General features: G+C 38.1%; 1 protein-coding gene across 2 annotated transcripts in view; it reads right to left on the reverse strand.

Annotated features, from left to right (window-relative positions):
• Window positions 1–1,136: 1,136 nt before the first annotated feature.
• Window positions 1,137–18,699, reverse strand: part of CUL5 (cullin 5) — a 75,446-nt gene continuing 57,883 nt past the window's right edge. The window contains exons 17-19 of one of the 2 annotated variants that reach the window (XM_034758840.1): window positions 18,080–18,198; window positions 16,808–16,931; window positions 1,137–1,320 (exon numbers count right to left, since the gene is read on the reverse strand). In XM_034758840.1, coding sequence (XP_034614731.1) covers window positions 1,315–1,320; window positions 16,808–16,931; window positions 18,080–18,198 — 249 coding nt within the window. In that variant the 3' untranslated portion in view covers window positions 1,137–1,314. Of the gene's footprint in view, window positions 1,321–11,167; window positions 12,844–16,807; window positions 16,932–18,079; window positions 18,199–18,699 lie in introns of those variants that run through there. The other variant, XM_034758839.1, reaches the window with a different exon arrangement.

The following is an 18,699-nucleotide window of genomic DNA, read 5'->3' on the forward strand; positions in this document are numbered from 1 at the left end:
TTTACGTATACATATTAAGCATTAGTAGCTATACAATTTAGAGTGGCCTGCACTTTTATTATAATCCTGAACACTTATGCTAAGTATCTCATAACACCTTGTATCAATTGAAGTAAACCTTGGATTGAATAGATAGGAAAATTGTTAGAATTGGGATAAATGATTATTTCTTCATAACTAACACAAAAGGAGTTGCTCACACAAACCTAGGCGGTGCCTTTATTCCCCCCAGTAGCTGGAAGGTGTGTGCTCAAAACAAAGAGAAGGGTGCATCGTAACGTGGAATGCATGGGGCACCGCATGGTACCAGAACAAACAAGGCAAAAAACTGACTAATTAAATGATATGTACAGTACCTTTTTCTGGTAAACCAGTAGGGTATAAAAGGATGGCTTTAGGGGCATAGCTTTGGGAACACACCATCTTCCTAAGGGGATGATAACATGGCTGCATGGGACTGCTCTTTGGAGACTGGTATCATATAGAACCTTTTGCCTATACCGTATTAATACATCTGACTGACATTGGTAATTTGGTCTCAAACAAACAACTCTACTCCGCTGACAGAATGGAATTATCAGTCTTTATCCTAGAGCTTGAGTTGATCTTTTAGATATGCTGGGCCCAGAGCACCTTGTACTTGACTTGATATTCTATGGGAAGCCAGGGTACAGAGCAATGGACAGATGGTATTTGCTTGCTGCAGCTCTTATTGCTGAGAAAACATTCTGTATATGATCCTTGTCTTTTTGGCTAAGATTTTCAGGCCTAGGAATAGGTCTACTTAAATATTTTACAGCATGGACCAGTGTTTCAGCATTTAATATGTACTAGTACAGGCAGTAAACGCCAATCTTTCTAAAAGCATTGTGTTTATATTTTGCTCAATTTGGCCACAAATTCACTGTCCTGGTCTCCTCCTCCCTCTGACACTCATTGAGGTTGAACAGTATTTATGTAACATGTCTGAAGTATGTTAGAGGTGTGTCTAAAAAGTAGGTAATGGGTGGATCAATTGTTTGTTATACTTGTTATGGCAAAAATGGAAAAGGAATGAAAAACAAAATAAAGCAATAGCTATAGGTTTTGTACACAAAAATAACCTTTATTTTCTCATTTTAAAAGACAGAACAGTAATAGATGGCAAGAAAATGGCATTGAACATAGGAATTAACATCAGGGATTCCTTTGTAAGTTTAATGCAATTCCTTCCTTTCCCTAACCCCTTGGAGAAAGTAATGGACAACTACTGAGACTGCTATCCTGGTCCTGTGTGTTACTCCTGCATGTTTCCAGCAAGCTGCTACTTCATTGTCAGTTCTGAGAAAATGAAACAAGCAAAATTTACATTCATGTACAAACCTCGGCTGCTAAAATGACTAAGCCCCGCTGTCTTCCTCATAAGACCATTGAAGGCCAGGTGTTCGACTGCCCTTGGCAATGTACATTCCAGAAGAGGGCTCTAAAGCACCAAAATGACTTCTGAATGTGGCCCATCCATGAAAATCTCACCACCAAACTGACTTTAGGGAACATGCTAGTGTGCACTTAATTTGTGAGCATATGGACAACGCCTTTATTGAGTAATTCCTGCTCTTTTAATCTTCTACAAAGACCCTCAAGTTTAACTTCACAGACCCTCAAGTTTAACCTCCCCAGCCCTGCACACAAATATTCAAAGATGGCCAGTCAAAGCTAACATCCCCCTCCTGTGAACTAAAAGTAGTTGGGCTATTGCCTTTAGAATAAAGTTGCTGTCCAACTGGTTTCAGACCAGTCTCAGTACATCCAAACCAGTTCTTCATTCTTTCCTGCATTACACTTTTCCTTCTCTTTCCTCGTGTCTAGGGTAGAGGTCTAACCCGATGGTCCCTACGCATACTAATGTCAGCTGTGTATATTCATTTCCCAGTGCTATTGGAAAGGCTGTAGAGAATTGGTACACTGAAGTTACCCTGGGACCCATAGGTGACCCAAATATAGTTGCGGGCACTACTTGCAAGTGTTTTTATCTCCTTTGCCCCTCTTGCAAACCCAGGTACTATCGTCCCTCATGATTTTTCTCAACGAGGTGGTCCCAAAAGAGTGAGCAGAGAATCAGATGGGGGTAGGTAAATCAACCAGGACAATGGTGGATTAATGAATGGCTCAGGGATATTTGCAAGCTTCCATAATCTTATAGAAATACCTTCTAAACCCGCCACCGAACACTCAGAAAATCCCTTACATGCATTTGTAGTGTGGTACACTTCTAAACGGGTAAAGGGAGAAAACTGACACCATATTGCTGGAATGGACCCACAACATTGCCAACCAGAGCTCTGTTTTGTTAAACATTATTGACCCACAAGTAGGGCAAAGCAGTGTGGTAATTCATTGTGTAATCCAGCAAATATTTGCAACAGTAATGCTGTACAGCCTTCTAAGTTTCTTTTTTTTATTTAAAGAAAAATGCCACTATCAATTAAATCCTCTCACATAATGGATCTGTAGTTGTGTATACAGGAAAACTGGTTATAACTGCATTTTATGCAGGAAGGCATTTGAAAGTAAGAAGAAGTTTGTGTATTTGGACTATTCAACAAAAGGTTGTTGAACTTTGTAATAATGCTAGAAAAAAGGAAATGCATTGGCAAAGTTCCATAAACAAGCAGGCAGAACACTGAATGTTAAAGGTTGAAATTAAAAAGGAAAAAACTGAACTGAGCACATACACATTAATATATGCCTGTGGTAAAGTAATGGCATACAAATGCTCTTTCAGTATGAAAGCTGAAAATTAAATTTTCATTTAACAGTGCCTCCAGATTTTATGAAAAATGTATATGCATATAGTTCTCCAAGTCATTTTAATGTGCATGCTAGGATAGTCTATTTGCCAAGGGCTTAATCACCCATAATTTAAATCTCTCTCCTTTTATACATGCCTTATAAGTGGTGTTACTAATACATCTATAATTATGTAATATAGTTGCTGTAATTAAATGTAAATTTTAGAGTATCTAAAGATAAAAAAGGGTTAAATTATACAAATTTGTAAAATTGTTTACAAAAAGCTCAAGCTAATGCACCCAGGGTTATGACAACTGTACACCACACAGTTAATAAAATTAAACAAATTGTAAAGAAAGTAAAAGGGGTTACAAAATATAAATGGTAAATAGTCTCCCACAGTGCTCCCAATTCTGCATCCCATTGCGATGTTTTTAGTGTTTCAGATATTGGTGGTGATCCTGACTGTTATTGTGGCATACTGGATTAAGCAATTGCAGCATATGTGCTTTAAAAGCATTGAAATGGTTACATCGTCCTAGTGAGGCAAAGCCAGGGGTAATAAGGTATTGTGCCCACAAGAAGCCACACCTGCTCGGTCTCTAAGGGAGCCTGGAGCTAATGTTGGACCACTGAACCTACTAATTGGTGATGATTTAGTGTATATAAAATACGTCAACCATCAAGGAGGTTACTTATACCAGAGAATGAGTTACTCCTATTATAAATCTTGCCACCGTTGTGTGTTAAGTAAGCACATCACTGAGGTACCATTCCACCATTACCTGAAGGTAAGAGAACATGTAGCAGCAAAAACTGGTGGGAAAATAAAAAGTACTGGTGAGGCAGTTAATCCTAAAGTTGGGTGCATTTAGATATGTTGCAATGCTGGTGTGCGCACCAAGGGTTCTGACAAAGATATAAGCAAAAGTGAGAAAAACAAGAGTGGTATAAGAATCAGAGTCAGTCAGTCAGTGAGAAGGTGCGTGTGGAAGAGCAGAAATAAAAGAGAAGAGACCAAAAGGAAGACTTGATTCGAGAGACTTAAGAACTACTAAGGAGCTGCTGTCAGTGACCCATGGAAGTCTGGTCATCAGAAGCAGGGCGCCACCACTCAGCATCATTCCCAATTGCATGTAACTTCGATTCGGGGTGCTCTTAGTCTATTGTGACAGGGACTGCTGTGTTGTGTTAAGATTTTTTTTTTTTTTTTTTAATTAGAGATACTGCTTATGTCAACCACTTATCGGACAAATGTGCCACGTCCCCTTGGTATTCCTGAGACCACCCTACCTGAGAGAAATCCTTGGGGTAACAAGCCCTGCTGAGATCAGTCACCCCTTCCTGCTCAGCATGCAATCACCACATCCCTGCCATTTCCTATAATGTGTTCTTGGGGACAACCACTTAATTTACAACCTTGCCCTTCAGGCTTGCTTCAGCTCCAGGCTCTTACAAAATTCCTGATTATTCATAGCTTTTTCCTCACTGGGAGGTGATACAATGACAACCACCACCTTACTAGAGCATTCCCAACCCTTGGCTTCTGCATTCCCAGGACAGGGTCACTATTTATCTCTCCTCATATAGTCTCAATCTATCAGGACACCCCCCATCCTCTCACCTGCCACACCTAAATAAAACCGATGAGGATTTAAGGCAGCAACCTGCTGATCTCCTCACACCTTCATACAATACTACCAGCTGGACCTCTGCAAATCCCAGAATACCTCCTTTGAATAGAGGGTCCTTCAAATGGCACCATATGGCAAGACCTTCCCTCCACAGGTACTGGTCATTACATCCACTAACTATCCATGTGACACAGGGCCAAAAAAGGTTAAGCAACTTGCAGGCTAATTGACCCTAATTCAACTTTTAAAGACGTATTAGAGAAGATATAAAATGATAATTAGGACTATTCCTTAGAAATAGTTAACATAGCCATGTTAAATGGACTAGAGCTTTAAAAAGCAAACCTGTATTGTTAGAGAATTAGAGGTAATACTAATTGTATGTGTTTACTTGTATCTTGTTAGATGTTAGCCATGTAAACAGACTGTTCCTGTCTATTACTATAGCTAATGATTCGGAGATCAAAAGGGAATATTAACGTTTAGATGAAGTTTGTGGTAAACTGTCTACGAACTGCTCAATTGATAATTACCTTATATTAATCCATGCAGTTAATTACTGGTGATGTTTAGGAAATAGGTTACTTCAAAAACACTATTGTTCATCCCTGGACTGCATGGTCAAGAGGCTGCAAAAATCTCTGTAAAAACTCTTGACACCTAATCCTTTGATCTCAGATCTGCTTAAGCTTTATTTGGGGGACGTTTGAGTCGTGAGACTGAGATCTCCAGTCCCATCTGGACTGCCCTGATATTGAATATTTGGACATTGAACTATAACCTATGGACTATTTCTGAAAGAACTCTATGCAACTCTGAAGACCACCAGCTCTATGAAACTAACCTAAGCATTATATTCAAGTCTGTATGAATACTGATCTTTTAACCAATACACACTCTTAAAATAAATTTTAGCTTAGTTAATAAGAATTGGCTGTACACGTGTATTTGGGTAAGATCTGAAATATTCATTAATCTGGGAGGTGTCCGATCTTTTGGGACTGGTAGAAATTTTTATATGATGAACAAGATTTTCAATCATCATCATATTTGACTTGGCTGACTGGGTGGAACCCAAGGCTGGGTTGCTTTAAGGGAACTGTATTTTTGGCTTCTGGGTAACCAGTAAAGCATCGTGAAAGCTGTTTTGTTTCTGGCTTGGTAAATCCAACTATTGGAATAAGCCACCAATTTGGGGGATTATCAGCCCCATTCTTTGCAGTTTGCCCTAATCAAACAATCTCAGCCCCATCCCCCAACCCCCCGGTCACAACCTAGAATGCTGGTTATAGGATAGGTGAGGAGATTGTCATATGACTACGGGGAAAAATAAAGGCAACATTTTTTTCTCTTCTCCCACTCTACATACATCTTGAGTGTTCCCTCTGATGTAGAGTGCCATTTTCCTTTTCCTTTTTTTTGTTTTTGTTTACATTGGCCACAACCTCTTTTTCTCTGAGTAGCTCTAGCAGCTCTCTAAAGAGGGAAGTTTACAGAGACAGGGGCAGGATCACAATTCATTGACCTCCTTGCTTTTTGGCCCTCAACCGCTTACAAGCAGTCAGGTATGACAATTACTGCCAAGCAGCTCTCTCTTACTCTCTTAAAAAAATCCCATTTCTCTGATCCAGAGCCATATAGCTCAGCAACTAACTATATATGAACAAATAACTCAGGGAACAAAGCTCAAAACTTGGCTCAAAACAGCTAAAAAATCTTCAGCATTAAAATAGATTTAAAAATGAAGTGTAATATAATAAAAATAAAGAAGGTTCTTGGTTGGACACGGGTGTCTTTTCTAATGCTAAATTCTGAAACCAAGCTTAGGTTGAATAATTAAGAACAAAGTCAAGTTTCCAGGTCTCCTTGATTTCACATTTATTCCTGCAGCGCAGGTTCCTTTAGCAATGTTGACTGCACTCATGAAAAACATGATAAAATTATAAAATGTTTCTCTCACATGAATGTATTTTAATCAGAGTCACAAATATTATGGATGATTGTGTCTCTTGCCCACACTAGAATGATTTTTGCCCTGCTAGTGTGAAAAAAACATGAGTCAGGATACAATGAGTAAATATGCCGTACCTGGCCAAAAGGCGAGCAAGGGTATCAATAATGTATCAGTGTTTTCTGCAGAATGGATAGCAATTCCGTGGCCCAGAAGATAAGACACAAGACATCATTATATTTACAAAAATAAATAAAGTTATCTGAGCACTCCACTGCTTGTAAACCAAAGACTTAAGCAACAAGACAGACTTCTCAAATAAAAGACTAGTTTACACTGGGATCTGAGCTGTGCATGTCATTTTACTATGATTACTACTAGTACAGTGAGTAACAGAGGAATAAATTAGAAGGCAAAAAGTGTGAAATTCTCCACTTGATGACTATTCAGTGAGTATGATATGCATCACAGAGTATTCCCCAAACCTTCTAAAAATGAAAGCAGAGAAGACAAGACATCAAAATAGCATTTCAAGTAAGAGAATAATTATTTTACCTGTATATGATTACTTTCTGCATAAAAGGTAGAAAAGCACTTTATAAACTGTTATGCAACATTTAATATGGGATATTTTAAATATTTCACATATTAAGATATCCATCATCACTGGCAACACTATTTCTGAATGCAGCATCGATCAAATGAAAGGAAATGGAATGGAAGTCATAAAGGGTCAGATCCTGGGCTGCACAGCACGAACGACAGATTCTGGCCAATCAAGCCAGCAAAACTAGGCAAGGGAATACAACCCTTATGCATCATTTGGTGGCATAGTGTCTCCTACACTATCCGCTTCCAGGGTTGTGGCTCCCTCGGGGCTGCTAAAAGCTGGCACAAGTTGGAGCAGACTCTACACTTATCTCTGGAGACTGGCCTTGCACGGAGCAGGCCCAGAATCAGCGGAGGGCAGTACCCTGCCCCCTCAGCTTGTAATATGTACTTTCCAGATTATGTCCCAGGATCACATTATCCAATTGACGTTACATGGGAGATTTCAGAAGCTAGAATGACCAAGTATGAAATTAAGGCAGGAAACCAGGAGAAATGGAAAGGTCACATGACAAAAGAACATCCCCAGGCAGAGAACAACAGAAGATTCTCTTTCAGCCTCACCATAGGAAGTTATTTTACCTCCCCTGCCCCCACGACTATAAATAGGAGACATGTTAATGGATAAAATCATAATTGAACATAGTAGGGAACTAAATAGATCAGAAGACTGAAATAGATAAAAAGCCTTTCACCTTTAAGTCATTGGTTCAAGCTGGAAGAAGCTGAAGAGGTTACCACCCAATGCTACACAATTAATTTCTGTAAGAGTTGTTTGTCTTATTTCTTGTGGACACATTTCACAAAGACCATCATCACAACTACTCTCCTTACTGCAAGTGGGAGCGGAAGCGGAAGCGCCCTCCCAAGGATTTGTGGGACATGGCAACTGATTGTACTTACCCTTTGCATTGAGTTCTTGTGAACAGGATTGAGAAACACTGGCAGTATGGTATGAGGAAGCTGTCTGTCTGCAAGGGTTGCCAGTCTGAAAACTGCCATGAGCACTGAATAGTCATTCAAAAATAGTATTTATTCCATAGAAAGAATAATCTTTGCATATATCAGAAGGCACAAAACATTCTAAATTTACTCTGTGCACCTTAAATACAAAAAAGCTGAAATATAAGAATTGTAACATAATAAAAAGAAGGCAAGGACAGTCAAAGAGGAAAGTCACAGCAGAATCAATACCTTGGTTGAAAGTTTTCCTTCACCTTGGTTTGTTTATACAGTATTAGCTTCCTGAAAGTTCCATCAGTTTTCATAATTTGGTGACATCACTGATAGATAGTTCTAGTACGATACAATCAGTAAACTAATGGTATCAGTGATTTCACAAAGTGATTTATTCTGGGAGGTATTTAACAAAGATGTGCCAGAGAATGTCATGGACATATACAAATTTTTAAAAGAATCACAACATATGTGTGCTGTATACTCCTGAGCAACACTGTTACTGAGGGTATTCAGCTGGCATTTCTTGGTTTAAATTACCTTTCATTTTAGATTTACATTTCACCTTTAAAAAGGAATTTAACATATAGCATAAAAAAAGGACAGCAAAAGATCCGTCTCTATGTACATACACCCACACACTTAAATCAAATTACATAGGTGAGAAAGGAGGACTGAAAACTGTTTCATTGTATCTTTTGATCCTCTGCTCACCTTGTAATATACACTGGAATTTAGAATAGGTGGATTTCACACACGGTAGTATTTCTAATATAATAACTAGGAAAGAGTACTATGCTCATTAAAAAATTTGCAGAGGAGGACACCAACATATCTTGCTAAAATGAATAGTCTTTTATATTACATTTTTATTTTGCAAGAAAATAAATTATACAACTTAAAAAATAAAATTCAAAAATTAAGCAGTACATCAAAATAGTTTAGCCGGACTGCCATAAAGAAACTGCTACCATTCAAAATTGTACAGCATTATCATCTCAGTATGTAGTGGCACACATTCAAAATTGTAAATACCATATGTAGATAGATATTACAACCTAGGAACTCAAGCTTGCTCAACACACCAGACTACATATAGTGTATATGACAGGAAAGCTTTCATGTATTGTTTATTTCACAAAGACTATTTCATATGACCTTGAATTTACAAAGAGAGCATCCCAGTCATTTAGATGAAAATAGAAAACTGTTGGAGTCTAAGAGCAAATCTTTCCGTAAAACTATATCTTTCACCCCATTGTGTTTTTAAAATTTGCATCTTACAGGATGACATCCCAATGCAAATAAATGTAAAATGCTGACTATTCAGAACATATTACACATTTAAGAAAAGGTGAAAACAAGAAAGTCATGTGTTTTGTTTTTTAAATGTAATTGTATTACGCTCAAAACAAGTGCAAGAGAATTAGATGACTAACAGAAGCTATGGACACTAACAGTGGAAAGATAAAAATGGAAGACTTCAGAATTAAAACTGAGATCTTCATTAAGTTATTGGGACAGAGGAGGATTTAACAATGTTTCTTAATTCAATGAGATATTAAGAATGTGATAAACTGTATTTTTGCTTCTGTAGTCAGTTTTACTCCATACCTATTCACTGTGACACCATGAGTGGCACCATATGTTTCAGATTCAGCACCTCTTTAAGTAGGTCTTTGGAGATGTATAGTCACTGCTAAACTTCAGCTTTAAAAGTGCATTGTTGCCATATTGCAAGTGAAGAATCTCATTTTTATTTAGATCGGAATTCCTCCCATTCCCAAAACACTTTACTGCAAGTATCTACCTATGCCTCAGATAATATTAGCTTTAAATGGATGTTTGTGAAAGTAACCTGATGAAGGATGCTAAATGTGATTCTGCATCTTTAGGAAGTTGCTGGTGTGATTCTCAGATTCAAGTTTTTTTTTTTTTTTTTTTTTTTTAAAAACATCTATTTTTAAATATAAACCTAAGGAAAATGTAACAATGTTATAGATATGCTGTTAATTACAAATTCCCCTCAGCCAAATAATGACACAGGCTATAATTTTAGTATATGCTAGTGGGAGGGGAAGGGAGAAATGTAAATAACTAGCATTTAAAAGTTTGTTGCTGTCTGGATGCAAAATGAACTGGGACATAATTGTTTATGAAAGTCAATCTCAAAGTTGTCTCCTAGATTTTGGTTAGGGTTTAGAAATTAGTATTGCCCACTTTTATATTTAACTTCCTTGTGTGTGACAATACTTCATGGCTATTATTCTCTGATTTAATGCTGTAAACTGTTACAGATTCAAAATAAGTGCTCAGATCATCATAATAGAATTATTTTAAAATTCTGGCTTGTTCGCCATTTCCCAATTATTCCCAAATGAGCATTTATTCTTCTTAATATCAAATTACAAATGCTGAAAATCTTGTGGCACCATACAAAAAGATTTCTATTCTTAGAACAAACTAATTTTAGTTTTCTAAATTTAAAATGTTGGCATATGTGTTACTGGCAAAATACAGAGAGCACCATTTACTTTTAATTCTGAATAGCAACATTTTAGGGCTAAGAATCTGATGTTTCCATGCTACCTTAAAGGTGAAATACGCTTTCACAGTATCTGCTCTCATTTATAAGCATCAATAAAGGCATATAAATATATGCAGTGAGATTTCAATCAGAGTTTTATATTGCCACATATCAGTTTTTCTTGCTCTCTTGCATGTCCATGAAGCCTTCCTGGAGCTGAAGATGTCTTATTCAGCAAGATGTCAAATATGCACAGTTCTAAGAAACCTGCACTGGCACATACTTCAGTGGTAGGACACACAGCCCTGGTCTACACTAGGAGTTCACATCAGTACAGCTACATCTCTCAGGCATTGAAAAATCCACACTTCAGAGACATTATACCAACCTAACCCCCACTGTAAACAGAGGTAGGTTGACAGAAAAATTCTTCTGTCTACCTAGTTACTGCCTGTTGGGGAGGTGGATTACCTACACCAACAGTAGAACCCCTCTCGTTGGTGTGGGCAGTGTCTATACTGAAGTGCTGCAGCAGTGCAGGCATGCAGCAGCAGCATTTTAAGTGTCAACAAGCCCACAGTCGGCTTAAGGCAGTAAAAGACCATCCCCACAATTTCTTTTTTGTAAGGTGCTCTTATTTTATGCATTACAGCAACCATGCAAAATTCAGTTCCCCACTCACCTAGGGAAAGGTTGGTTCTTTTTGGAAGAGTGTGTAAAATTAAGGGGTCCCCCCCATTATCGATCATCAAAAGAAAACAAGTAGATTTTGTGCCTGGGTTGGTAAATTTTCAGGGCAGTTTTTGCAAGGCTGCCTGATAGCATCTAAGAGTACTCACATGACACTGAATAAAAGCTGACTTACCTTCCACCCCCCACCCCTCCAAGGCAGATTCTCTGCTCCAGCAGTACTGATGCCATCAGTCCAATAAACACTGGAACATTTGAGAAGGAGTTAGATATTACCAAGAGGCTACTTAACATGGCTGAAGAAAGATGTAACATTTAAAATTTGCCAAATACACATCAGGAATTTTGACAATTTCTTTTCACACACAAAAACTGGGAGTTTTTTCTTCCTTAAACATTTGCAGGTCTCCTTTAGCTACATCCTTTATCTCCTGCTCACTTCAAATCAATAGGCAGTTGCTGCTTTATGTATTTATTTATTTTAAAGAAGATTGACTTTTAGGCAACTAAGAGTCTAATCCCTAAAACATAAAGCCATTGGAATACCCGGATATGATGCTACTGTATGTGTACAGAAATTGCAACGGGTTTTCTTCTCATAAGGGACTTGTGGATCAGTTACTTTTTAATGCCTTCAGATTTATGTAGTTAGTTATATTCAAACATATGGAATACAAATATTAAATGTACAAGGGAATACACTTAATATTTCTGTTCACTATAACAGACGCAGCCATGAAACAGATATGGGGAAGAAAGCTTCACCTTTCAAAAGGATTGTAATAAACCATTTGCTCAGATAAGATAAGCAATGTATATCCATATGTTTACAGCAAACAATATAAAACAATGATCTCCTGCTTAAGGAAAAACAACATCCACAAGTTGGAAATATTTTTATGTCACTTGTATGTCAATATTAAAATCCAGTTACTATATTGAAGCACTGCTTGAGCCAACAGGTTGTTACTGTAACAAATACATATCTGTTGTGATGCATCTGTGTCTCTCTCAAATGTTATACATAAAAAGGATCACCAAAGGTGGACAGTACATTTACTCTGTTGATCCAAAACACAAAGTGAAAGTGCTACTTCTAGTCCTAATTGCATTTAAAAACAAAAACAAAAACAAACTTAATAGCAGTTTCTCAGTGCATGAGTATTGGAAGGTCTTTTTTTGTGTGCAAGTACTGTTCATCTAAAAACCCAAACCTGTATTCTTCTTGGTGGGTGTAAATCAAATCTACTTTAAAAAGCTCACAATGGGCTCTTCATAAATGCAAGTTTCCCACAAAACAACATGCTGTTAAAGTGTGCATCATGAAGGGAATGCCATCATGCTAGCTGAATGAGATTGGCAAAATATAGTCCTCTTGTAAGATAAGGCAGGGATTTTAATATGTAATGAAAGTCAAAATGAGTCCTTCTCCAGCACAAAAAACTGTTGCAGCTGTCTGCCCAAGCACCCTTCAATTTGTGGTCTTGGCATCTTACAGAGTCTTCAAATTATGCCATGTATATGAAGGTGTTGATATCCGATTCATCTCTTCTGATATATTTGTGCTCTATAAGCCATTCAATTTGCTCTTTTATCATTTTCTTTTGTGGCAAGAACATGTTTTTCAATATTTCTACCAGTTCAGTCTGAAGCTGAGCATTAGTAATTTTCTTCCGCATTTTCATTATTTGGATAATAGCCTCCTAGTGGGGGGGGATAAAAAAGAAAATGTTTTTGGAAATATCCGGTACAAGTGGCAAAATGAATACACAGGGTTAATTGGGAGGCTGTGGGAAAGGAAAGAGAGCAATTCAGTTTGATGAACACCAATTAATGTTTTTTTCTCAATATGTTGCTAATAGGAAATTTAGCCTGTCAGGTTATAACATTAGATCCTAAAGAAAGTATATATAGTAGACCTTAGTAAAAGCAACCTAGAGCCAACTTCTGCTTTTGTTCATGTCCAATCAATCCTACTGACTTCAGTGGATGTGCATAGGTGTACATGAGGGCAGGATCTTACCACGAGAAAATCCCTCCACATATATGCATATTTAAGCAGTGTGATATGCAATAACTATGTGGATTAAATGGTGAGATGACTAGCCTTTAACATCTGGAAAAAATAAGGAATGGTAATCAGAAGGTTGTTTGGGAACACAAGAACATGGTGATATTCAAGGAAATTAAAAGGTGGAAACAATTAAAAACTGACCAAAGAAAATACTTGTTCCACACAATGAATAATTAGACGGTAGAATTCAGTACCATTCGAAGTTGCAGAAGCCAAGAACTTAGCAAAATTCAAAGAGAGATTGGAAATTTATATGGATAACAATATCAAAGATTATAATAGGTAATGCCAACAAAGATTTTGGAAGGAATATTAAACATTATGCTCCAGGGTTTAAACCCATCTCTAAACTATTAAAGACCAAGGTAAGATCTAATGTGGAGAGCAGAATACTCCACATTCACCTACTGCAGGGTTCTTAACATTCCTTTGAAGCATCTGGCACTGGCCACTGTCAGAAACAGGACAGTGAACTAGACAGACTACAAATTTGATCCAGTATGGCAATCTCCATGTTCCTATGAAGTCTGGTTTAAAACTACGTTTTGTTCAGCAAATATCTAAGATGGGAATAGTGATGATTTTATTGTCCATATCAGTTATGGACCAAGTACCTTCAGTCGCTCACTGAAGAAAAAGGGCACACTCCATGTTTTTAATAACCTCTAAGAGGAAAACATTAAAAAGGGCTGTTTTTTTCCTGGGCTTACAACAGAATTCCTCTAAACAGACTACTTTGGAATGATCTGCACTGTAGAGATCTTTGAAGTTAGTATGCTACACAGATCTATACTTTGAATAATCATTTGTCAACTAGCTTGGTAAGAACTGAAAGTCACATCCTACAACCATCCTTCTTAATTCACCTAACCAGATATTGAATATATTTCATGAAGAGGTTGGTGGATGGAGAGTATACAGTTAACTGCTGAGAGGATGATTAAGAGTTATGATGGAATTCAGTCACCAACTTCTGAAGGAATTTAGAAGGCATTCATCATGCTACCCTACTTTGTGGTTGGTATACAAACCACATGGGTCAGCCACTAAGGCATTCACTCACTCCGTGTGCTAAAGTAATTGTCATTAGAAAAACTATCTTTCCTTTGAAAAACAAGCTCTCAGGCATCATGGGGCTCAAAAGGAGTTTTCATCAGCTTAGCTTGATTTTATGCATGGTCATGGCTTTCTGTTGAAAGAAGAGCCAAAATGTCAAGTGGACCCAGATGGCACAGTTTGCTAGACAGCTGGCTGCAGTGACCTGGGCTCTAATTCCCGATCATGATCAGAAAGAATCTACAAGTTGAAGTTAATATAAAATGTTGAGAGTCCACTGCAAGGGGTAGTGTATGATAGTTCTACTGACTCCAGTGAGGGTTATCAGCTTGGAGACTTTCCATATGGGTATGTATTTTTATAGAAGTGCATTTTTTATTACATTTGTGAAGTACTTTTAAACCTTCTCTAGAAGTTAAATGAAATAAGGGACGATAAAGCTTCTCGAAGAAAGCAGGTCTCTCTTTTGTACTTAAAGTCTGGTTTCACAAGAACGCTGCTCTCACCCATTCTGTGTATAGAACAGTCAAAGAAAAATTAAAACCATGATTCACTGTTTCTTCATCTTTGTCAGGAACTTCTGCCCTGGCTGGAGTGAGACTCAATATCCCACTGTCCCCACTACAAAGTGTCCACTCCCATTGCATTGCTCTCTGCCATTTACAGATGACAGTTTGTTGTTACATCAGAACAGAAGGTCGATATTATCTGTAAACAAATACAAATAGACACTCACCAGGGCTCAGATGGAGCCTGTAAGTCAAAACTAAGCATCCCCCCCATCCTATCCCATCACTGAATCTTAAATTTGATCTGAGTGAACCCCTTTACAAGCAAGAAATTAATTTTGCTTCCAGAAGTCAGTCAGTTTTTGACATCCCCGCCCAGAGCCCTCACAAGAAAAATCAGCTACAGCTCTGTTTTCTATGATTTGGACACCTGCTTTCTGGGAACTGGACCATAAATTAGACCATCGACACCTTTCACACAGGTTACCAGATAGCCATCAGATGGGTAACAGCTTTCATTAACTATGGATTGGTTCTGCATACAAACAAATTGCTTAGGTGAAAAGTTAGATATCTAATGCTGATTTTCGACTCATCTAGTCATCGTCTAGTACAGTCTTCAAAGGCTCAATACAGAAATTGGTAACAGTTCAGAATTTAGTTATTTTCAAAAATCTGCAGATTTTTACATTGAAAATACATAACTACATTATAGATGCTCTCGGGGTAAGCAGGTGATTTCAGCACGTAAGCAGGGGACAGATGGGCTTTTGGCACCTAACAATAACTGGGAATGTTGCTTTTTGACACCCAGGAAGCACCCAAGGCATTTGATAATGGGAGGGTATGAGTCTCCCTCTTTTGGGGAAGAGACAAGACACTAGATTTGAAGGGGAGTGGAGGGTAGGTTGAATTTCCCACTTTGTACCCCCCACTGACCCTTGATAGCAGCTAGCTCCCCACTGCACGCCATCCCAATATTTGTCACTACATCCAACAATGAAGTACATTAGCTTGATGTTTCTGCTATAATGACCAGTAGTCATTTATACATTGAACTACATTGTCATTTATAACAGTCTTTTGTTTCTGAGTTAATACCTAACTGAGATAAATTGGAGCTGGGCAGCAAACACCTCTCAGAGCTATTGTTTCAGGCTGACTTCAGTGGACAAGTTCACATTTGATTCAAATTCTGAAGATTTTCTTCACAACCATAAGGGCTAGAGACTGGATATTTTTAAATGAAAACTTACATTTGGGAGCAATGCTGAGGAGTACATAGTTCCCATGTTGAACACATTTATGAAACTTTCCCTCCAAAGAAAAATTCATGCATTGTAAACCCTTTTCAAAAAACAACCTCATTTTGAATCCCTCCCCCTCCCCCCCACACTTACACTGATGAGCGTCTAAATCTGGGATTCTCTAACTTCACTATGCCGCAACCCCCTTCTGACAACAAAAATTACTACAGGATCTCAGGAGGGGGGACTGAAGCCTGAGCCTGCCGGAGCCCCACCGTCCCAGGTGCGAGGGGGAGGGGGGATGGATAGGAGAGGCAGCAAAGCCCAAGGACTACAGGCCTCCCCTGCCTGGGGATGAAACTTGAGCCTTGCCACCTAGGGCTGAACCCCTTTGGCTCAGGATTCAGCCCAACCCCAGCAAGTCTAACTCCAGCCCTGGTGACCCTATTAAAATGGAGTCACGACCACTTTGGGGTCCAACCCCCAATTTGAGAACCGCTGTTCTAAATAAATAAATCTGAAAGGAAATACAGTTTGAAAACAGCCTTTTTCAAGTGGTGCAGAATAGAACAAGTACTTTTAAACAAGAGTGGTAAAGCAGCATAACGACCCAAACTCCCTGTGCTCTGCAGACTTTGTGAGGTTGAGCTTAAAGCTATTTTTATCCAGTTTAATAAGCTTTTCATGGAAGAACATCTCAGAAACGGAGGTGGCATATGGTAGTAATAGTACACCAAAGGAAATGGGACTGTTTTACATTGCTCTGTTAAACTTTACTTACCTGGGTTCGTAATATTCTTAGTTGGACAATTCCTTCATTCTCCTCTTCTCGCATTCTTTCTGTAGTGAGTTGCAACCGGCCAATCAAGTTTATCTTACCCCTTTTCTGAACTTTAGCATTTTTTCTGAAAGAGTCAATTATATATGAAAATAAGCTAAAACATACCCATTTTACATTAAGAAGGAATTCACATTAGACTTTCAGCAAAGCAGTACTGCAGCAATGGTTGGAAATGGCTGGTTGGCAGTCAATACACAATTCAAAACCCCATCCCCCAAAACATGTGTAGGTTAGTTTAATGCATCAACAGATGAAAAACACACACAACAGATGTCAAACTGACAGGCTGGACTGTGGTATTATGTAGTTTTACAGACAAAAATACTTCACGTACAATATTAAGTTCAGGGTTCTGGACAAGGAGTTATACAAAAGTAAAATTAGAAAGTTGGGCTACTTTCTTGTTCATCATAGAGGCCGCCTGTCTGTCTATCACAGAAACATATGGAAAAAATCAGATAAATTATGGTAAATATGATAATCATGGTGTTATTCAATTTTCACCCCCAACGTTTTTCCGGACTGCTTCCTCTGTATCACGGTGTTCTGTCATCCGTTCTCCCAGGGTATGTTCCAAGAAGGAAGCAGGGACATCTTCAGCCCTTTGCAGGGGACTCAGCAGCTACTGGGGACTAAGCAGCAGTTGTCACGATATCCCCCCTCTAACAAGGCCAAGCAGCAAATAGGAGAGAGTCTCAGAATCTGATCCCCACCGCAAGCCGCCAGCCCTACTGATAGTTATTCATGATAAAAAGAGCTAATATCTTCTAAATAAAGTGCCCTGAAGCAAATGTATATCAGATGTTGTTAATGTTTTATTTCTATAGCATCTTTCATTCTGAAGGATCCCAAAGCACGAATATGAGATTTCTACACTCCTCACTGCAATATGGTCACCTCTATTGTAAGAGGCAGTAGCTGAGCCACTTTTTAACAGTGCACAGAAACATTAAACAATTTAGAACAAGAAGTGAAAATATCATTCCTATTGTTTCTGACACCATAGGGTAAATGTAGATAGCATCAATCTTCTACTCAGATTCTCTTCTAACACAATTATTCCTGCTTGAAGTGCCGTGGACTCATTAGTAACAAGTCATCAAAACCTCAATTTTGCATCTCATTGTTAAGTGATTAAGAAATCAGCTCATTTCAAGAGAAATCCTTTAGTACTAAAACATTATATATTTTCATTTTCAAAGAATATCTTACATTAAACTGAACTCCTGGTTCACGGAGAAGAGAGTTCCTTCTGTAAAGTCTTTGGGCGAATTGACTTGAGGTTCATACAATAAAACCTGACGTTTCAGCTTTGGAAATGCTACAAGAGACTACAGAGAAAGGGGAGAGGGGAAGAGACCATAAAAATGAAACATTAGACTCTTAAAACAGAACCAACCAACCTTTAGGATTTAACTGCATAACAGAGAGCTGTACTATACGCTCATTGGTACAGGAACTGTGTAGTCTTATTTGATTGGAAAAACTCGTGCATGTTGTTGGCACTCATAATAATCTAATCAGCATCAAGTCAATGATTTATTAAACACTGTTATGATACATTATTTATCACACCTCTTTTTGAAATGTTTTAATATAAACAGTATCATTCAGAAGAGCTGAAGTGCATAAACTCACAGCCACAGAAATGGCCAGTGGTAAATCTGATCCATTCAAGATTTCTTCTTCTAGAGTTTCTGCTGATCTGAGTGGATTACAGGAGTGTTCCCCAAAAAATTAAGTCACTTTTAAATAAAGTACATTTAAGTAGTAACTGCTGAACTCCTAAAACTTGACGAGTCCTACAACAAAAACAAACTATTACAATTGCA

Source organism: Trachemys scripta, chromosome 1 (genome assembly GCF_013100865.1).
Source record: "Trachemys scripta elegans isolate TJP31775 chromosome 1, CAS_Tse_1.0, whole genome shotgun sequence".
NCBI lineage: Eukaryota > Metazoa > Chordata > Testudines > Emydidae > Trachemys > Trachemys scripta.